Source organism: Aptenodytes patagonicus, chromosome 27 (assembly GCF_965638725.1).
Source record: "Aptenodytes patagonicus chromosome 27, bAptPat1.pri.cur, whole genome shotgun sequence".
Taxonomy (NCBI): domain Eukaryota; kingdom Metazoa; phylum Chordata; class Aves; order Sphenisciformes; family Spheniscidae; genus Aptenodytes; species Aptenodytes patagonicus.
In genome coordinates, this window is record NC_134975.1 from 1,567,293 (window position 1) to 1,589,131 (window position 21,839).

The window sequence follows — 21,839 nt, forward strand, 5'->3', positions numbered from 1 at the left end:
GTGTTGAATACCTTTTAATAGCACCTTAGGAGAAGACTATGTTCATGATGTTTTGTTTTGTGCAGGTCTTTCTAGGAAATGAAATGTGATAAGGGGTTGTTAAACCTAAATATGATGAGGAAAAGCATTTGTTTTCAGTGCGTCCTTCCAGCTTAACTGTCTGGTAACAAATAGGCAAAGATGAACTGGAAACATTATTGAATTTTCTTCAGTTCCACAGCCTGACCCAAATCAGCCCAAGCCAGAGGGACGCCAGATGACACCTGTGAAGGGAGAACCCCTGGGAGTTGTTTGTAACTGGCCTCCTGCCTTAGAAGCAGCACTGCAGCGCTGGGGAACCACACAAGCTAAATGCCCCTGTCTGACAGCACTGGATGTTACAGGAAAACCGGTTTATACCCTCACGTATGGTGAGTTGAGCCCTGGCTTCCGTTGCTAAACTGCTCCGAAAGAGCAGTAGTGGATAGAACACAGGGTTGTCGGTCTTAGTGTGGTTGCAAATACCTTCCTGGGTTTTGAGAGCTTTGTAGACAAAGCAGTGTTAACTGAAACAGAGGACGTGACTGTAGATGGTAAAAGCAGCCAAGAATTGAAATATTCTCTTGTATGCTGGGTTGATTTAGAGTTGTGCAAGTCTCTCTTCTTTGTGTTCTAGGCAAATTGTGGAGCAGAAGTCTCAAGCTGGCCTACACACTGCTTAATAAACTGGGGACCAAAAATGAACCCGTGTTAAAACCTGGAGATAGGGTAATGAGTTTGAGACTGTCTGGTTCTCCCTCTGAAATAAAAAGAGGGTTTTGGGGGGCTGTAACTTACCACAGACACTATAATCTTATTCTTTTAATAGCGAGACTCTTATCCCAGGGATAGGCTATTTGGGAAAGAACCGTTTGTGATTTTTCAGTCCTGCTGGCTGCTCTGTAAGCAACTTCTCGGCTCTGGACTTTGAAATACGTCTAAGGAAGAGCATTGTACCTCTGAGAGAAATACAGAGTTTTAGACCTCTGTGTTTTGGCTGTGTGTACATCTTCATGTTTATGGGCACACAGGGAATGCTGACATTACTGCGTGAGGAACTCATGCGCATACCAGATATTCTGTGGAAGAAAGAGTGCTTAAAGATGCCCCGTGAAAAATGCTGTGGTAGAATGCGAAATAACTCAAACTTTTCTGACTTTTAGTCACTATAGATCTGAACTTTGCAATTTTTCCTTGTATTTCAACTAACAAAGCATTTTTGTGAATTGTAGGTAGCCCTTGTTTATCCCAACAATGACCCAGTCATGTTTATGGTGGCATTTTACGGCTGTCTCCTAGCAGAAGTCATACCAGTGCCTATAGAGGTACCTCTTACCAGAAAGGTAACGTTGATGGAACTTAGAGGAGTGATAGGCTGATGTGGGATGAAAACCAAGTCAGACCATCAACCTCTGAAAGTGTTTCACAACATCCAGCTGCTGCCTTAGTAGCTCTGTGTCAACGCAATGTGCAAGACCTTTGTGAACCTGGAATAGCTGTTTAAAAATGGAAAAACACATTGACCAGAGAGCTGTGCTGAGTAGCTGGAAATGGTCAATTCACCTAAATGCTGTAATCTTCATTCTATTATTGCAAATAATTTATACGGTACAGATAATATTGAGAATCTGCCCTCTGATCGGGGTGAAGGGGGTCTCATTTCCAGCCATGCTTAGCATCTGCCAGTCTTTTGTCTTTGCTGGAGGCTGAAGGTGCTAAGTATTTCTGAAGACTTCAAGGCACTTTTTGTAAATTATTTGCTCAACGAAGTGTTTTCTTTACCCTTACCAGAATTTTTGCAATATTGCCATATTATTGCCATGTCAAGAACTGTCTAAAACTATAGAATTTCATAAGAGGAAACAAAAGAAACAGGATAATGGCAAACGTATGGCAAGAGAGGTGGTAATGAAATGGTAAGCTAGGCTGGTAATCCTATGGGAGTCACAGAGCTTTGCTGTCATTTGTCTGCAATGTGACAACTGCTATAGCAACCAAATACAAAATTCAAACTTCTCCCAGTATTTGCCCAATCAGATTTCTTAGTGAGGTACCTCATTTCAGTGTTTTTATCATTGTGCAATAGAAATTAGTTCCTGAGGAAAGAAAGGCCTTGTTATTTCAGTGTAATTATACGTTTTGCTTCTTTTGCCTCATGATTCCTCTTTGAAGCATCTGGGATTCCATTAATGAAAATAAATGGTGTATGCTCCATGCCTAGATGCTGGGCATGAGCACTTGTTTTCTGTGGATTTCACATCCAATGCATTTTAGTCTTGCCAATGTAATATTTGTTGTACGTATAAAGAGTTCCCTTTGAGAATCACCAGATTCCTCTGCAGTCTGTCCCCAGTTACATAATCGTTTCATTTTTGAACAAAATGAATTGAAAAGAGCAAACTTGGTATGCAGGAGATTAAGTAGCCCTTCTGCATTTTTGTGATGGCTTATCATTTTCCTGTGGACTTTTATTGGCTTGTAGGTATGTCTCCATTTTCACCCAGCAGGCCTTTGTGCTGGATATATATCATCTTCCAAAATGTGTTGTTATGTAGGCTTAGAAGCGGTTGTATTCATCCCTGCCAGACAGCGGTTGTCATTTGAGTTTCAAACCATTGTCAGACATTGGATGTAGGTGGAGAAGGAGAAACCAAAGGAAAGAGTGTTTGTGGGCATGGGTTGTTTCTTCTTTTTCCTCCCCATGTGATCCATAATGTTACCATCCAGTTACCAGAGCATTACCAAACCTTGGATTTTGGTAAGGGGAAAGTTGGCTTAAGTCATCTGTAAACGGGAATGACGTTTTTCCCCTTCTTCCCTCAGGATGCTGGTGGTCAGCAGATTGGTTTTCTGCTGGGAAGCTGTGGTATTGCTTTGGCCCTCACCACTGAAGTTTGTCTGAAAGGGCTTCCAAAAACCCAAAATGGAGAAATTGTGCAGTTTAAAGGTTAGATCAGTTATATATTTGCTTTTGATTGTACTCTTGATATAGCTGAACTGTCTTAAAGTGGTTGTCAGAAGTCTGAATGCTTTTTGGGGTGGGCAAAGTGAGCAACTTTTCTGATAGCATCACTTAACTGCTGTAGGTTTTATGCATATGGTGTAGATTGATCCATGTGTCTGACAGAATTGCTTTGTTGTTCTGGAAGTCACAATGAATCCACCTTACAAGCCAGGGTTGTCCTCAGATCCCTTCAGTGGCATTTGGCAGGTTCAAAAGCAGTTTTATTAATGATACAATAAGCTATATTTAGAAATACTGCAGGGATCTTTCCTGAGTAGAGGAAGTGCCTTGTTCCCATCTGAACTCCCTGATGAGAAATGAGATGAACCTTCTGGCTAGTAGCTTGGCTTGGCTTGGTATTTTGCTCATGTAACTGAACTTGGACAAATGATGGGGTTTTAGTGTATTCTTGCAGAATATAAATCCCTCAATAAATAAACTGGTATTAATATTCTACTTTAATTTGGCTCTAGGTTGGCCCAGACTCAAATGGGTTGTGACAGATTCAAAATACCTCTCCAAATCTCCTAAGGACTGGCAGCCCAACGTCTCAGCTGCAGGAACTGAGCCAGCATATATTGAGGTAAGTAGTGAATGGGGAATAAAAAGTAGTTTCCATGAGCTGAATTTAATGTTCTAATCCCCAGAGAGATAATACTTTCACCTCACTGCCTTAAACTTCCCAGTTTCTAGCCACTGAAACAAGTCTTTCACTGTGTACAACCTGCTGTGAAGCTTATTTTAGTTTGTAATATCTTTGTGGCCTTGAGCACTGCTCAAAATGAATTGGAGAACACTGTTCTTGTTCCAGAAAGCTAGTAATTGAGACAACTGAGCTCTTGGAGATAGCGTACTTGGCAACACAGATTTCTGAAACTACTTAAGCCGACAGCTTTTCGAATTTTCTGTTCTTCCTAGCAGAGATTATTTTCATTTATATACCTCAGTAAGGCAACTTCTAGGAATTGCAGTGGTTTAAGTAGTAACAGTAATTTGGCTATTCTAATATTGCAACTTGGCTTTTCAGTTTACTTATGGGAGCAGGAGGAGATGTTGTGAGAAGTAGTAACAGTGAAATAAACACAAACACATTCAACTGCCATCTTTATCTCATCTCTCTCTGGAGTTAGCTGAACATGTTTGCTACCTGAATAACTATATTTTCTGTAGTGAACCTTGCTGGTACCTTTCTACAAGCAGGTACTTTTCTGAGTATGTCTCAGCAGCTTTAGAGGAACAAAACTTTATTTAATAACGATTCTGTGATTTAATTTCCTCCACATGTGGGATCCAGAGTCACACCCTGACTTTTTTTCTCTTCTGTAGTACAAGACGAGCAAAGAGGGCAGTGTTATGGGTGTTACAGTGTCTCGGATTGCCATGCTGTCTCACTGTCAAGCCTTGTCTCAGGCCTGCAACTATTCTGAAGGTAGGTGATGTCACAGAAACATCAAAGGAATGAAGGTTCAGCGACATCATTTTCAGTGGTTGCCTCTCATATTCTTAACAGCTGTCTGTGAGTAACCAATACACAATAGTATCTACTTAAGAAAAAAAAAAAGAAAAAGTAAAAGAAAAAAAGTGCAGATTAATTCTCCCCCAAAAGTGAAGACCAGCTGTAATCTTTTCCATCCAAAACTACATCGTTTTCATTGCCATAGTGAAGAGGAATAACAAGTGGGATTTGCATCATGTCTAGAAAGTTAACGAGTGTTCTGATGAATCAAAAGGGGAGCAGATGACTCAAAAGTGGAGCATTTTCTGGTGAGCTTGAGTCTCCCTCTCGCTGTGCTGGTCACCCATTAAAATGTCTTTCCAAACTTTTGTTCTTGATAGTGTGTGTAAATATCAAAGCACCTCTTGCATAAACTGCTTCTGTACTAGTCGCATGAGGCTTTTTGGCTAACCCAGAAATGGAGATTTGAAATGGCTGGTGGGAGTACAGAGAGTTCTGCTGTAGGATATGGTTTTAGTCTAGTCTACCTTGTAAATCAAGCTAATTTATATATCCATGACTGAAACTTTATTTTTAGAGCTGTATGTCATAGTACTTTAAAATGCAGAGTTTGTCTTTTGGAAGCCATCACTTTAATTTCCGTTGCTTCTGGGAGTCAGTGCTTGAATGATGTTCTCTACTCTCTTCCTCTGCTGCTACTCATGCATAATGAGGTTAAGACCCTTTCTGTTCTACTGATGTACGTTACAGGCTGGAATGTAATTTTCTTGCAACTTTCTGGGATGTGTTCCTTCTCTTAAATTGATGTTCAGTTGTGTTATTTTGCATAACAAGGTGCTCTGACTAGTAAAATGTATAATCAGACAAACAAGACGCTGCACTTGCTTGCTACATGTGTACCTCCTGGAGCAGATCTGACAGATTCAAATGACAGATTCAAACGTATGCAGATGCTAGCATAAATAATGGTCACAGCTGTCCTGGCACATTTCACTTCAAAACTACAACTTTCTTTTCCCAGGTGAAACAATAGTGAATGTTTTGGATTTTAAGAAGGATGCAGGGTTGTGGCATGGCATTCTAACGGTGAGTTGAGCCTGTAAGAACTTTCTGAAGCATTTCGTGAGTCTTCATAATTGCAACATTTGAGGACCATTGCCTATTAAGTCAACCATTTCTCTTCCTGCTAGATCTGCAATTCTCTGGAGGGAAGCGTAGAAGCATCCTCAGTAAACTTACGGGAATTCATGGTGGGGTAGGGGTTGATGGGGAGTGAGGGTGACTCCTATTTCTGCTTCATAATACGTTTTGTGAGCCCTTTTCTAAAAATCTTTTTCTACTTTTCAGAATGTAATGAACAAACTGCATACTATCAGTGTGCCCTATTCTGTGATGAAAACCTGTCCACTCTCATGGGTGCAGAGAGTTCATGCCCACAAAGGTACCTGTGTATGTTCCACAACTTTAGCTTGAAGTCCTCAGGATAAATGAGTGAGGGGCATTAAAATCTCAAATGCTTTAGAGCCTGTCTTCTTGCTCTTCCATGACAAATCACAAGGGCCAAAACTCTAATTTATTTCTAAATATGCACAAAGTCCTAATGCCTTGTGAATGTCAGCGAACGTGATGGGGACCTCATGACCTGTTATGACCATTAGTTTTTGAAGCCAACGCCTTTTATGAAACCAAGAAAATAGTTGAACGCAGCAAGATCCATTGATCCCCAGTCCTCACCGAGGACATTCAGATGGTGATAATGATTTATGCATTTTGGAGGAGGGGCTGCAATAGTGACAGACCCTGGCTCAGGTGGTGGGCAAATGGCTTGTATGCCATAGCAGATGCTATTGTATGTGCTATTGTATGTTGGGGTTTGCTGTTACTGCAGGCTCAATTAATTAAGGTTTGCTTGCTTGCTTTAGTGAGAATTTTCTCATTTGGGAGTGTTGGAGTGTGTATTCATATGAAAATGACTCGTGGAAAGCTTTTATTTGTCCTTATATGGTTGTTTTGTGTTGGTTTGCAGCAAAAGTTGCTTTAGTCAAGTGTCGAGACTTGCACTGGGCCATGATGGCCCATCGAGACCAAAGAGACGTCACTTTGAGTTCTCTACGCATGCTGATTGTAACTGATGGTGCAAATCCTTGTGAGTATGCACATCCTGCTGTTTTCAGGAGAGAGGTTTCTCAGCTAGTTGTCTCACAGGCTCAAGCTTAATTCCTTTTGTAGATAATTCCCAGAAGATTTCAGTTAGGGCGGCTGTCTAGTAACACAGAGCTGCGGATTGTGGTACTTGAGTACCAGGGCAAGGGGTTTTCTGTGCTTTCGTCCTTTGAGTATGAGTTGTGAAAGATACTGCAAAGTAAGAAAGAGGAGACTTGAATGGGGAGCTCTTGTGTGTAAAACAGAATTCTGGTAGACACAGTGAGATTGGTTTTAAATTGCTCACAGGGGATAAGGTAAAAGCTTTTAAGAACAACTTTTTCTGGGGATTCTTTCCCTTTCAAATCTGCAAGGAATGCTGTTAGTGAAAAGGCTTAAAGAGTGTTTGTCTAGATGGCACCAACTGGAAGGGAAACTTGGAATACCATTAGACCTGTTCTGATTATGCATGCTGCATGGAAACAGACCCCACATATGTGCGCTAATTGTTGGAGGTTTGGAAAGTATTTTAAGCCTGTTGTTGTACCATGGGCGTGTAACAACTCTGAAGCAAATTGGAGGAGAAAAGCAGACTTGTTCAAGAGAACACGCCTTTTCCCAAGTCACATTCAGTAGGCACTTAAGCTCCTTTGTGGCTGGTATCTTGGAAGATGCTACCTGGAATGTTTAGAAGTGATAAAGTCATAGTGGCGTATTTTCTTTCTTTCCAGGGTCTGTTTCCTCATGTGATGCCTTCCTGAGCTTGTTTCAGAGCCATGGGCTTAAACCAGAGGCAATTTGTCCATGTGCCACGTCTCCAGAAGCGATGACTATTGCAATACGGAGGTAATGGGCGTGCAGCATTGCAGTCTGTTTGCTAGATTAAGTGATCTAGGCTGAGGTTTGTTCACACATCGGTTGGTCATAGTTGACTTAAGTGTGTAATAAGCTCCACTGACATTTACTGTGTGTGCTCAGGTATTCAAGTAGCTAAGTTGTTAAACATTTCTCCTAAGATACGAGTGCTTTTTTTCCTCTAAGATGTGTGACAGCTCAACAGTGCCTGTAAGAACTGTGCATTACTTTCTCCTGCTCTTGATTTACACAGCTAGTGTGGTATTCTTGAATCTGAGAGTAAATTTGATACCGCTTTGGACAGTCATTTTTATAGGCTGTTTCTGTCTATTGCTGCCTTCTGTAATAAATAGCCCTGTAATCATCTGGCCTGGGAGCTGGGGTTTAACATGGGGTAAGCCAAAGAGCTGCAAGAAGAGTTGCACTTGTCCAAGAATATGGTTTCTTACTGATCAGTGTGGCTCTTCTGGGAGGGAGTTTCTACTGCCATCTCACAGCTTTAAATTTGTTATGCAAAGAAGAGACACTGAAATATGCATATTTCTGTTGCTGCGATATCTTCATCCGAGTCTAATAATAGCCTGTATGCCTGATTTAGTGTATTGATTTTGTGTCCTTCAAAGGCCTGGGGTCCCCGGGGCACCTTTGCCTGGAAGAGCCATCCTGTCCATGAACGGGCTGAGTTTTGGTGTGATTCGTGTCAACACTGAAGATAAAAACTCTGCTCTCACTGTCCAGGATGTTGGCCATGTGATGCCAGGAGGTAAAAATGTGCAGGAGTCTTCTATAAGACCTTTTTGCGAATGGTCTGGAATGTTTTAGAAAAAGAACTGGTCAGTGTTCTATCCCGTATTCACCCTCAGCATCGGGGGAGGTTAGGCAGTCCCCATGCTGCGTTGTCATATCTGTCACGGTTACATGTGTCAGTTCTTATACAAGGCAAGTCTTGGGGACTATTTTAACAATGCGTAATTTGTCGTAGGGATGATGTGTATAGTGAAACCTGATGGACCACCTCAGCTCTGTAAAACAGATGAGATCGGTGAAATCTGTGTTAGCTCCAGAGCAGGAGGAATGATGTATTATGGGCTGACAGGGGTGACAAAGAATACATTTGAGGTATGTATAACAGAATGCATCTTTCTTTCCCCGTTTCCTGTGTAGAACTGATAGCCTTGTAGATCTCTTAGGTTTGTAACTTAAGCGTTAATGTTTTTTTAAAAGATACACTGAAGAACTCATTGCAGTTAGATATATTCAGTGTTCCCCTTTCATAAAGGTCTCCCACAGTGCTAAAACGATGACTGTACCAGGGATTCCCTCCCCTTCTCCTCATCACTTCACTCGCATATAGTGCAATTCTTGATGTGGGGAATGTTTTTCTATCCTCAGGCAAATCCGCTTTGCCTCAAATGTCCTCCCTTCTGTTGCAGGTTATCCCTGTGAACTCGGCTGGCTCTCCAGTGGGTGATGTGCCATTTGTCCGTTCTGGCTTGCTGGGGTTTGTTGGACCTGTACGTAATACAGTTTTTGAGCTTGCATTGCTGTATTCTTTTGTTCGTGCTAATAGCTTTGAACGTTTAAAAGAAAAGCATTTGGGTACAGAAGTATGTGTAAGGATAGCTTGCTGTGGATAAGATAGTTGAGAGTTAATGGGTTTGCCTGAGCCAGCAGGAGCCCTTACTTTTCCAGCATGTTGTCATTACGGTGCCTTACTGTGTTGCTTGTTACATTTTTGGATTGCTAATTCTTCTAAAACCAAATGTAAGAAGCTTTTTGTATGGCAGTTCTGCTATGCGTGCTGGAGTGTCTTGTCTCACTGAGTGGCTAGAATGCTTCTCCTGGTTTAGTCGTAAATGATGTAATTTAAAGAGAAAGAAAACGTGTTTTATACAAATTCCATTGATCTAGCCATAGTTATGAAATATGCAAGTCAAAGATATTTGAATATCCGCTTTATGTAAGTTACTCACTGATACCTTTTTATCTTTCAGGGCAGTTTGGTGTTTGTGGTTGGAAAAATGGATGGATTGCTGACAGTTAGCGGACGTAGACACAATGCCGATGACATTGTAGCAACTGGATTGGCAGTAGAGTCAATAAAAACAGTTTACAGAGGAAGGTTAGCAAAATAAACCTTGCCCCTCCCCATAAGCTTCTGCATGTAATACAGTGGAGCAGAATCTTTAGTATGATCTTCAATTTCTCTTCAGTAACTGGTTGGTTTGGGTAGCTCGGTTAAAGTAAATATGTTTTTGGTTTAGACAGTAATTGGCCTGATCCTGCCCAACACAGGTCTGTTTTCCCCACTGTCTTGTCTGGCTTTTCATCAAGTCTGTGTACTTCAAGGGAAGGAATCAAGTAACAATATAAGTCAGTCACGTGGAGAATTTAATTCTCTGTCTCTGTAGAATTTACTTTTAAGTCTCTGTAGTAGTTAGCTGCTGGCTGATGCTCTGCAGCGAGGAAGAGTTTCATTCACGTCCAAAGGTATTTACTTTTATTTAGCAGTTGTGGATATAATTTTCTAGACCGTCAGGCAGGGTTGGAGCTCATGTCTCTAAGACTTAACAGGAGATTTTAAGCCCCCTACATCATGTAGATACTTTTAAAGCTTCTATTGCATTGGTGATTTGCCACAGGTTGGAACAGAAATGTGGTAGCAGGTTGAGAGGACAGGGGACTATGCTATGTAGGAATTTCATCAGAAGGTGGAATTAATCCCTTACGTACTTCACAAAGTCTTTCCTTTTTGACTTGATTTTAATTGTCTGATGTTTTTTCTCTGTCTTTGCCCCATGGGGTTTTTTTGAGTTCTGTCTTTAGTCTGTTTCCTTGGCTTCCTATTCCCAAGGAGTAAAACTGGAATTTGTGCCAATATGGCTCTCCCCTTTTCCTTAGGATTGCTGTGTTCTCAGTATCCGTCTTCTATGATGAGAGGATTGTGGTGGTTGCAGAGCAGAGGCCAGATGCATCTGAAGAGGACAGTTTTCAGTGGATGAGTCGAGTGCTGCAGGTAAGCCCACTTACATACGTGGACGAGGTGAGTTTGTGCAGTTCTTCAGTGTGTGGGCAGATCAGAGGCCATCAGCATGCCCCAGATGGAAAGAGCACAGGCTCATGATCCCTCTTGGCACAAGGTATTTTTACAGTGTCACAAGCTGGGTACATCTGCTGTGTACAAGCTGTTCTGTTATGTCCTGAAGGTCCTGGGAAAGCGGCTGCAACACAGAATAGCGTAGGCTCTGACGAAGTGGTCAGCATTATGCTAGCAAGAGGACTGTGTAGAGAAACACAGTTGCCTCTCAGCACTGCAAAGCAGATCCAGTGCTCAAGCTTAGGAGTTTTGCTTTTAGTCTTGGATCACGCTGGTGCTCAAAGTCATGCTTTAAAGCCGCCCTTATCTTTGGAGATTCATTTTCAGCAGGGAGACAGTAAGCAGAGAAAGGTTAAAACAGCTGAATGAGTGTAGTCCTAAGAAAGTAGAATGAGTAGCAAATACTTTGAGAGCTGCCCGCATCGTGTGTATGTCATTCTTGGGAATGATGTTTCAGGTTGTGAAGTATGCAAACTGGGGAGAAAAATCAGGGAAGTACCTGGTGGTCTGAATAATGTATTAGATGCCTGAATGCTGAGGCGGACAAAAAGGAACAGTGTGATGGTTCAGAGGAGACAGATGGATAAAATCCTGAGATCAAAATCATATGATTCATCGAGCAACTGTATATTTTGGGATTTTGGTCATGAAAGATTTAAAAATGGATTTCTTGTATATGAAATGAACTATAAAGGCAGGGATGCTAACAAGCACTTAACTCTTACATTAGAGCTCACTGATGTTAGAGAGATGAAATGGAATGATAGGGACTGACTTGCTCCCCCATACCTTACAAGTGCAGGGATTTGTCTTGCAGTTTGTCAGTGCAGCGAGTAACAGTAGACTGTATCCAGTGGTACCAAGAATTCAATTGACCATCTTTCCTTTCTCTAGGCAATTGACAGCATTCACCAAGTGGGTGTATATTGCCTTGCTCTTGTGCCAGCCAATACGTTGCCAAAAACTCCGTTGGGAGGGATCCATATCTCTCAAACTAAACAGCACTTTCTGGAGGGCTCTCTGCATCCGTGCAACATCCTCATGTGCCCACACACGTGTGTGACGAACTTGCCAAAACCCAGGCAGAAACAACCAGGTAACACGAGCCCCTTTTGTTTAACGTTAGTAAACTGAAGTTCACAATCTCAGACCTAGGAAGCTGTGTGATGCCTCCGACACTGAGTGTCCTGCTTGCTGGGGACCAGAGCTTGTCTTGTGGCCTGTGGCTGGGGCGTGTTTGAGGCCTCTCTTTGCATGTGTCAGTCAGGAATTTTGATTCCTACCTTTGAATTCATTGGGATTCTCTCTACTGATCAATAGGAGACTATCAATGCCTTCTGAGCTCTATCAGTGAGGTTTCATTACTTACCTTCTTGCACCCATGCCCAGGAGCAGTGGGATCCTACAGAGAATCTTTGTACCTTTGCTGTCCTGTAGATTGTAATTCTAGGCCGGCTCCTTTCCATTTGCATTAAAAGTCCAGATTTCATGCGGCTGTTCTTCCATCAACAGGTGTTGGCCCTGCCTCTGTGATGGTGGGGAACCTGGTTGCTGGGAAGCGTATTGCTCAAGCCTCTGGAAGAGATCTTGGTCAAATAGAAGACAATGATTTAGTTAAAAAGGTAAATCAGTATTTGTTACAGCTAGAGAATGGGAAAAGAATTTACCCTACAGCTGAATGCAAAGCAGCAACGTGAAGTGGACGTAAGTACTGCCTTTGAAGTAGAAGCACTAGTATTTAATTACCGCCTCTTTGTTTCAGCACCAGTTCCTGACAGAGGTATTACAGTGGAGAGCTCAAGCAACTCCTGACCACCCACTCTTCCTTTTATTAAATGCCAAGGTACAGTCAGTACTGAGTTGTTGGGGTTTTTTAAGGTCCACAGCATGTTATTCAGCGCAAGTTTGAGACTGTCTAAAATCTTTTGCCCACTCCAGTGTCCTCTATTTAGTCTCTGTATTGGATTTTGCCCATAGATTTGTAACTTAAAATTTGAACCTTTGAACCTATAGGTCACTTCATCTAAATGACTGTCATGGTTCAATGCTTCATTTTAAAACTGAGCGTGTTTGTAGGTCCCACTGGTTCCTGTATCATTTAATGCTGTATCCCTGTTGAGTATATTCTGGCAAGGTTCTGGTGCAAGAAGACCTGAACTGACTCCCTGGAAGGTAGAATTTTCTAGAGCAGATCTAACTCCATCTCTCTCTTTTTGATATTGTAGTGGATAAATGGCTCATTGAATGCCAGCAGCCTATAGGTATAGATAACTAGTAGCTATAGACTGATGCTAGCAAGCAAGTTTGGGTTTTTGCAGCAGCCATTTTACTGATACATGTTGTGCCAGGCCTTGTTTAGAGCATTTTTGTCTCCTTTCAAGGGAACCACTGTGTGCACAGCCACCTGCCTTCAGTTGCACAAAAAAGCTGAGAGAATTGCATCAGTTCTGTGTGACAAAGGACATCTCAATGCAGGAGACAATGTGGTGCTTCTTTATCCTCCTGGTAAGCAAGTTTTAATAATGACTGCATCCCACTGTGGAAATGCAGCATGGTCATTCTTTGAAATCTCATTGAGATCTGGAAATACAGGAGAGAGAATTGAAACAGCGTACCTTAGGGACTGCATAACTCTCTGATCTGGTTTTGAGTCCAGAGAGGGCTGTCCTAATGTCTTGCCAGTATCAGGACTCAATCTTCGATTCTCTAGAGTTTTGGAAAAGCCAATTTGTACCTTCTCACTCCTGGCTAGATCTTGCTGTGTCATGATGTTTAGAATAAAAACCTCTAAGACTTCTGTGGTTATCAAAGATCCTCTGGTATGATATGTTCACTGCAAAGTTATTAGAAACTTGTGACTGCGCTGCATGTGCTGGAGAATTGCGCTAGTCACCCTAACAGAAACTCCTCAGCTCCTGGTCTATTCAGATCTTGTCTGTCTGAAGTCACATTGCCAGCTGGCAGCTTTTCATCCAGGGAAAGCATGTAGTTTGCTATGAGAAATGGCAGGGTGGCTTCTGGGAGAGACTGGTGCCGTTGCCTTCAGCTGTGCAGAAGATGGACACTTCACGTGAGACTGTTGGGTGCCTTTTCTCCAGCAGCAGGCTGGGAACAGTGGGAAGTGCAGTCTGCCTGCTGTGGCTGGTAGCACACAGCTTAATCACTTGGCATGTGTAAGATGCTCACTGCTAGTGAGAGGTGCTCTCTGGTGTGTGTACTTCTTGCCCTGCCAGACAATTCTGTTTTGTCCTGACTGACTTTTGAGTCATTTGACACTTGGAACATTCTTTTCCTGTAAGATGGATATGGTTTTCTGTGTGGTCAGTCTTCTCTACTTTCCCAGTCCTCTATCCCAAGCTTTCTTAGCTTCCTTGTTGTGCTGCCCTTGGTGTTTGAACTGTTTACGTTGCCCATCTGTGCTGTGGAAGTGACTAGTGTGTGTACCACCTTCTAATGGAAATTGTAACCAATGCTTGGAGAAAAAGTTCTCAGGGGAAAGGCTGATGTCACCGGGGTGGCCATCCACCAGTGTCCTACACTACAGCCTATCGTGTCCTTGCAGGCATTGAGCTAATCACCGCGTTCTATGGCTGTTTGTATGCTGGCTGCATCCCCGTGACCGTGAGACCACCTCATGCTCAGAGCCTCACTGCTACTCTGCCCACTGTGCGAATGATCGTGGAAGTGAGTAACGGGGCTGTAGCTGAGAGCATGGCTGGAGCACTCTTGCTTCGGCCTCTCAGACTCGAGTGGTTAACACAGCTGTCCAGCCTCCCATGCTGTTTACATGACAGCAGTGATTGAAGCACATCTTACAACTGAAGGACAGTATTTTCATTCATGAAGTGCAAGAGAGAACCACCTCTCCTTATGTGGCAAGAGGAATTGCTATGAAACAGGTGGTTTCTGAGAGATACTAACGTGATATTAGCACTCAAAATTTCACATTGACACTCCTTACTGCTGGGCAAGTGCAGATCCTGCTATTAGTTACTTCCCAAGCCCAGTAACCAGGAGAGGATGCCTCCCCATTTATAACCATGGGGAGAAAGCTAGATGTAGACTGTGTAATGTTCTCACCTGCTCTAAAGGTCCTGACGTGGTTATTTGCACTTTAGTCTGCGTTTGGGGTTTTAGTGAAGGATGAGTAGAGAGCAGTGTTGCAAAAGCCAAAGAAATTAATGCAAGTTTGTTAGGGGAAGCTGGCTACAGATGGTAAAATACACTCTCTGAACATCAAATCTTGCAATGACAGTGCCACTGGGACATGCTTTTGTCTTTTTTTTAGTAAGTGTTTATCTTTTTAGGTCAGCAAAGCCGCCTGTATTCTCACAACTCAGACCTTAATGAGACTACTGAAATCCAGAGAGGCAACTGCTGCTGTAGATGTGAAAACCTGGCCAACCATCATTGACACAGGTACGGTCCATGGGCTAAAAGACTTTTTTAAGTTCTGTGTAGGTGTTACCATTGACTTCCGAAGAGACTGTCCCCCATTTCAGATGCTAACTGGATGGCTCTTAAGAATTTGTTTGAATATTTAGAAAAACAATCCAATATATAAGCTAGGTCTGACCTTGTTTACTGACATCTCTTCTGCATTTCTTGAGTTATGCATGGAAAATAATTTTATTGAAAAGCCATGTTGCAGACAACTGTTAATTTCCTTAAGACAAGAGCAAGTTGGTCTCTTCTCCCTTTTCCTGAGAATAAATAATTTTCTACATGGGAACTTTGGCAAGAGTCTTGTCATATACTAGTCTGTCTCTTTTGGAAAGAGAATTAATAGAAAGCTTTATTGTCCATCTCGGGCTTTTTGGAAGTTGTGTTCCCCTTTTAAATACCAGTTCAGGAATCAAAAATTAACCACCTTTGTTCCCTTCTTGTACAGATGACTTGCCCAGGAAGCGGCTGTCTCAGATCTATAAGCCACCTACGCCTGAAATGTTAGCATATCTAGATTTTAGTGTTTCTACAACAGGCATGCTTACAGGAGTAAAGGTACAGTAAAACGGTTTTAGAAGACGGGGGTTTTGTTGTCTTGTCTTTGGCTGACATTCTGAACCACCTCTCCCCTCGACCTCCACCAAAGCTGGCTCTTGTAGCTTAAATAAAGACCATGCTTTTCTCCCAGTAAAGCTATGGATTCGCTGCAGACAATGCAGCGTGACTTTGTGCTGAAGAATTAGTTCTGCAATGTAGGAAGATGGGTCTCTACAGTGGGCATCAGGAATTCTGCTGCTGCCTCCCACTGGAGAGCTGCCTGTTAGGAGAGCAGTGAGCGATGCGAGTAGCATAGCTGTGAGCTTCTGCTTTCCCCCCACCAAGAGCAGAACAGGAACGCGGTTGACATAGAAGAGGTTAAGAAACTAAAAAATGAAAGCCTTAGGCTGTCATTAATGATCAGCCGTGTTTGGAGCCTGAGATGCCTAAAGCTTTTAAGCAATAGCTATTGGTATTGCTATTTCTGGTTTACTGTGGTTCAGAGGGTTCTGCAATGCTCTGCCTCTGCTATGGAGGATAAAGGAAGAAGAAACATAGTTTATGGAGAAGCGTTATCAAGGCAAACCTATCTCTGTTCTTACCTACCTGTCTTGATGAAGTCCTATTTTGATGTCCTTGAATTTCAGCACAGTCTCTCTTGTGTTGCAGATGTCCCACGCAGCCGTGAGTGGCCTTTGCAGGGCAATCAAGCTTCAATGTGAGCTCTACTCCTCTCGGCAGATTGCAATTTGTCTTGACCCCTATTGTGGACTAGGTTTTGTGCTCTGGTGCCTTTGCAGGTATGACTTTTAAGGGGGAAAAGATTAACTCTTGGCTGGTTATAAATGGGAAATGGCAGTCCGCGTCTTTATCTGGTGTAATTACAGACAGATTATGTTGACATTACCAAAATGACTAATCTACAGTAAGGGGAGAATTTGTCTTTGAACTGACAATAATACGTTCCCTTTTCCTGCAGATTAGCAAGATGTTATCCTGTCTTGATTACGCATATTTGTGCTGCCAAATAATACTGGCTCCAGAATGTTTCTCTTGCCTTTCTTCCTTGATTATACGTTGCAGTAAGGGAGTTTTCGTTCTGTAAACTGTGTGGTTGAGCCAGTTCTCTTCCTTCACTCTGTCAGTGTGTGTGCACATTTGTATGTGTATAAATTGTTATTCTTATGCAGTAAGTTGTATTTTTAAAACAATGTTGCTACAGAAGCATTGGAGCTATTATCAGTTTGCCTCAGATGCAGAGTCCCACAACCTGCTTTTGGTCTAGCAGGAACGTAACATGAAAACACAGTAAATAGTAATTTAAAGATAACTCCATGCCACACAAAAATGTTTTCTTCCTTAATGTTCTTTACAGTGTATATTCTGGACACCAGTCAATTTTAATTCCTCCTATGGAGCTGGAATCCAATCTTTTTCTCTGGTTATCTACTGTCAGCCAGTATAAAATAAGGGACACTTTCTGTTCCTATTCAGTCATGGAACTGTGCACAAAGGGACTTGGAAACCAAGTTGAAATGTTAAAGGTAAGAAACATTTCTTGAATGTTATGTTACATAAATGAAGGAAACTGTGGTAGTAAAGCAAAGTGATACGATTGTTAAATACAACAGCTTTCCTGTTGCACAAGTCTCCAGTCCACAGCTTGCTCAAAAAGCAAAAGCACCAAAAAACGTTTGCAGCCCCAGGAAATTAAAAGGATTGAAATTGAGTCGGGTGTACGTATTGCAGTGTAGGTAGCACGTTGCCAGTGAGTGTCAGAGACTGCTGGGCAAACCCTAGAGGGAGGATGCCAGCAGCAGAATGCTATGCAGAAGAATTGCTTATATAACAGTCTGCAGTGAAGGCTGAGGCCAGCACATGATGTAAAGCACACACGTTAGGCAATTTGCTAAATAGAGGTGTTTTCTCCTTGGAGATGAGAGGAAGGAAAAAAATAGCTACATAAAACACTTGAGGTGGCTTTTTGCATGGGGTTTGCTGAAATAGTGTACTCCATCTATATGATTACGGGTCAGTCTTGTTCTGTTGGCGGCAGAGTTCTGAAGGTGTCTGCTTTGTTGTGTGTCACCAGTTAAACAGAATAATGCACAGGTTTGAACATCTGGCTAGTGCTGTTCAGTGCATTCATGATCATGTCTAGAAATAATAATGGATTCTGGTCCCAGTTTTGTTGAAGACTTGGTGTAATCCCAGTAAGTGACTTTACTCTCGCTTGGTTTGGTTTCCATCTATGTAAATAGTGAATAACAGATGTAATCTTAGCTGAAAAGCACTGCAGAAGCATGTGATGCTACGTTCTGTAGCAGAGAAAGAAGCACTGTTAATGCATATTTTGTTCTAGCAGTATTTCTAGGCTCTGGTCAGACACGTTTTACAATGACAAGTAGAAGCTGAAAAGAGGAAATAACTTGAATACAAGAACAGGGTTTGTCCTGCATTTCTTGAGTGGGATTCCAGGGATAAAAAGCAAATGTCACTTCTTGTGAGGGGACAGATGTTGGTGCAGTGTGGCAGAGGTAATTAACATATACAGTCCTTTGCACTCACTTGTGTCTTTTTCAGGCACGAGGAATTAATCTGTCCTGTGTCCGGACTTGTGTGGTAGTTGCAGAGGAACGGCCGCGAGTTTCTCTCACTCATTCCTTCTCCAAACTCTTCAAAGACATTGGCCTGTCATCTCGTGCTGTAAGCACCACCTTTGGATCAAGAGTCAACGTTGCTATCTGTTTACAGGTAACACGAGTGCTTTCTAGTGCATGCGTTGTCACTGGCATCAGATTTCCAGATTCTGTTGTATTCTGAATCGTCAAACTTCCTAATCTGCACACACTTCGGCGTTGTTAGCATAGCCCAACATCTGCTTTGTAGAGAACAGCTGGCACAAGATTTAAGCAGCTTCTCTTGTTTTCAACTGCCAGATTATATACCAGGTGCTCAAAACAACTGAAACATGACATTAGAGAACTGTTTATTTCCATGTAAACAATGACTACTTGCCCCAGGGCTGATAGCTGAGAGTGCTTGGGCTGTCTCCATAGCAGCTCCCCCCTCCCCAAAGATGCATCCTACACTAGAGAGAAAATAGCCTGTTTACTGAAGTGTTCCCCTTAGTGCAACTGTGAAGGTGGGGAAATGTGAATATGAATTTTGCTGCCAGTAAGAAACCCCTGGAAACGTTTATGAGCTCAGGCAGAAGTTACCCTGACTTCTGTAGATACATTAATTTTTTTTTTTTAAAATGTTAACTCTTCAGGGAACATCTGGGCCTGATCCCACCACGGTGTATGTAGATCTGAAATCCTTGAGGCATGACAGGTACAGTAAGTTTACTTAAACTTATTAATAACTCTATATAAAATGTTGTAATGGGTACTGAGCTATTGCACCTCTCAGTAGATTTCAGCTCTTTTTTTCCCCTGACAATGTTTTCTTTACCTTCAGAGTACGTCTGGTGGAAAGGGGAGCTCCACAAAGCCTGCTACTTTCAGAATCTGGGAAGGTAATTTCACGTTATTACCTAGAGGCATGGCACACAGCATCTGATGACCACACATTTCTTTTTATGCCCCTTATGATGTAGATGTGTAGCTAGGAAAGGTAGTCTTGTGGCATGGCGTGAGAAGAGAATCATAGAATCACAGAATGGTTTGGGTTGGAAGAGACCTTAAAGATCATCTAATTCCAACCCCCCCTGCCACGGGCAGGGACACCTTCCGCTAGACCAGGTTGCTCAAAGCCCCATCCAACCTGGGCTCGGAACACTTCCAGGGATGGGGCATCCACAACTTCTCTGGGCAACCTGTGCCAGTGCCTCACCACCCTCACAGGGAAGAATTTCTTCCTTATATCTAATCTAAATCTCCCCTCCTTCAGTTTAAAGCCGTTACCCCTTGTCCTATCGCTACAGGCCCCTGTAAAAAGTCCCTCTCCAGCTTTCTTGTAGGCCCCTTCAGGTACTGGAAGGCTGCTGTAAGGTCTCCCCGGAGCCTTCTCTTCTCCAGGCTGAACAACCCCAGCTCTCTCAGCCTGTCTTCAGAGGAGAGGTGCTCCAGCCCTCTGATCACCTTTGTGGCCCTCCTCTGAACTCCCTCCAACAGGTCCATGTCCTCCTTATGCTGGGGGCCCCAGAGCTGAACGCAGTACCTCCAGGTGGGGTCTCAAGAGAGCGGAGTAGAGGGGGAGAATCACCTCCCTCGACCTGCTGGCCACGCTTCTTTTGGTGCGGCCCAGGATATGGTTGGCCTTCTGGGCTGCAAGCGCACATTGCCAGGTCATGTTGAGCTTCTCGTCAACCAACGCCCCCAAGTCCTTCTCCTCGGGGCTGCTCTCAATCCATTCTCCACCCAGCCTGTGTTTGGGCTTGGGATTGTCCCGACCCAGGTGCAGGACCTTGCACTTGGCCTTGTTGAACTTCATGAGGTTCGCACGGGCCCACCTCTCAAGCCTGTCAAGGTCCCTCTGGATGGCATCGCTTCCCTCCAGCGCATCGACCGCACCACACAGCTTGGTGTCATTGGCAAACTTGCCAAGGGTGCACTCAATCCCATTGTCCATGTCGCCAACAAAGATGTTAAACAGCGCTGGTCCCAGTACCGACCCCTGAGGAACACCACTTGTCACTGGTCTCCGCTTGGACGTCGAGCCGTTGACCGCAACTCTGAGTGTGACCATCCAGCCAATTCCTTATCCACTGAGTGGTCCATCCATCAAATCCATGTCTCTCCAGTTTAGAGACAAGGATGTCGTGCGTGACAGTGTCAAATGCTTTGCACAAGTCCAGGTAGATAGTTAAGTTACACTGTTCCTCTGGAAAGTTAGTTTGATTTATAATAAAGTATCTGCTGATTTAAGAGCATGCTTTGCTGAAGCAATTGGGAGAATTGGTTCTGTTTACAGTAAATGAACCATATCAAAAGTGTCTGCTGTTGTATCCTTGAAATCAGCATGCATTTGAGATTTACTGTAGGTCTTATTCCCTTCTTTAAATGGATTAACAAAAAGATGTTTCCCAGTAGTTTTTAACACTGAATTCTTCAAAATCAAGGTCTGGCAACATTTACAGGCCTAGAACCCCTTACCTATGTGGCTCTTGAGTCGTGAAATACATTCATACCATTAGCGTACTTCAGCGTACGTGTCCAGGCATGTTTTATACCTGTTTGTAATTTCTATGGGTGAAATCATGCCTTTCTGGAGGTAAATGAACAGCCTTTGTATTTTAGTTGTGCGTGAAGATAATTCATGTACAGATAACATATTCCTTCTTGTGATCTTTAGATTTTACCTGGAGTCAAAGTAGTCATTGTTAATCCTGAGACAAAAGGGCCTCTTGGAGATTCTCATCTTGGGGAGGTAAGCACGGATTTTGCTATTTGGGTAGCTTCTCTCTGTTGGGTAGCTATATTCTCTCTGTTCTGTTATGTAAGCTCCTGGATGACAGTTTGTGAGTGGTAATACTTGCAGGCCTTTTTAAGCTGAATTATTGCTGGAGCGTTCAGAATTTGGGTATGTTATCTTACTGTCAAGTTTAAAGAAAAAGCCTACTAGAAAGGAAGGCTTATTCCACTGTAAATCTTGCATAACTGGCTTCTAAATAATCTAATTTACATTTTGGTTTCCTTATCTTGATTACACACCAGTATATTTGATCTGTGTTGATAGATTATTATCAATTTTTGACTTCACATGTTATAAAAATCCGCAGTTTATTTACTGATTTAATCCTCAGCTTACAGTTATTAGGAGAGTAGATCTGCAAGACGCATTTGTAAGATTCTACAGGATATTTGGAGCTTTGAGCTAAATGCAAAACATTATCGAAGATTTTCCAGATCCAAAAAACTGTAACAAGAAGGTTCTTTTTTCATCTGCTTCATTTTAATACTCGGCAGATGCTCTGTTTTTGTAGTGTGTGGATCTGACTGTTTTTCCACTTCCTGTACAGATTTGGGTAAACAGTCCACACACGGCCAGTGGCTACTATACTATCTATGACAATGAAACCCTTCAAGCTGATCATTTCAACACGCGTCTGAGCTTTGGCGACGCTGCTCAGACGCTTTGGGCTCGGACCGGGTACCTTGGTTTTGTTCGTCGGACAGAGCTCACAGCTGCCAGCGGAGGTATGGCAGAAATTAGTCCTTATCTTTTAAATGAAGATGAAGAGTTTTCTTTCATACTATGCAACAAATAAGTCCTGACCCACGTGTCTGGATACAAGAGAGACTTTATCTAAACTGCATTTATTGTCTGCCATTTTCTCT

General features: G+C 42.7%; 1 protein-coding gene across 3 annotated transcripts in view; it reads left to right on the forward strand.

Moving 5' to 3' along the window:
• The window catches only part of DIP2B (disco interacting protein 2 homolog B), a 71,589-nt gene that overhangs the window by 45,090 nt on the left and 4,660 nt on the right, over nt 1–21,839 (forward strand). For 2 of the 3 annotated variants that reach the window (XM_076360596.1, XM_076360598.1), the window contains 29 exons: nt 213–410; nt 656–747; nt 1,251–1,361; nt 2,842–2,965; nt 3,496–3,605; nt 4,349–4,451; nt 5,500–5,564; nt 5,826–5,919; nt 6,505–6,624; nt 7,352–7,466; nt 8,099–8,238; nt 8,458–8,594; nt 8,909–8,989; nt 9,470–9,597; nt 10,377–10,491; nt 11,467–11,668; nt 12,085–12,194; nt 12,335–12,415; nt 12,954–13,077; nt 14,135–14,256; nt 14,880–14,991; nt 15,464–15,573; nt 16,225–16,355; nt 16,931–17,099; nt 18,139–18,309; nt 18,830–18,891; nt 19,018–19,075; nt 20,854–20,928; nt 21,521–21,698. In XM_076360596.1, coding sequence (XP_076216711.1) covers nt 213–410; nt 656–747; nt 1,251–1,361; nt 2,842–2,965; nt 3,496–3,605; nt 4,349–4,451; nt 5,500–5,564; nt 5,826–5,919; nt 6,505–6,624; nt 7,352–7,466; nt 8,099–8,238; nt 8,458–8,594; nt 8,909–8,989; nt 9,470–9,597; nt 10,377–10,491; nt 11,467–11,668; nt 12,085–12,194; nt 12,335–12,415; nt 12,954–13,077; nt 14,135–14,256; nt 14,880–14,991; nt 15,464–15,573; nt 16,225–16,355; nt 16,931–17,099; nt 18,139–18,309; nt 18,830–18,891; nt 19,018–19,075; nt 20,854–20,928; nt 21,521–21,698 — 3,438 coding nt within the window. The remainder of the gene's footprint in view (nt 1–212; nt 411–655; nt 748–1,250; nt 1,362–2,841; nt 2,966–3,495; nt 3,606–4,348; nt 4,452–5,499; nt 5,565–5,825; nt 5,920–6,504; nt 6,625–7,351; nt 7,467–8,098; nt 8,239–8,457; nt 8,595–8,908; nt 8,990–9,469; nt 9,598–10,376; nt 10,492–11,466; nt 11,669–12,084; nt 12,195–12,334; nt 12,416–12,953; nt 13,078–14,134; nt 14,257–14,879; nt 14,992–15,463; nt 15,574–16,224; nt 16,356–16,930; nt 17,100–18,138; nt 18,310–18,829; nt 18,892–19,017; nt 19,076–20,853; nt 20,929–21,520; nt 21,699–21,839) is intronic. The other variant, XM_076360597.1, reaches the window with a different exon arrangement.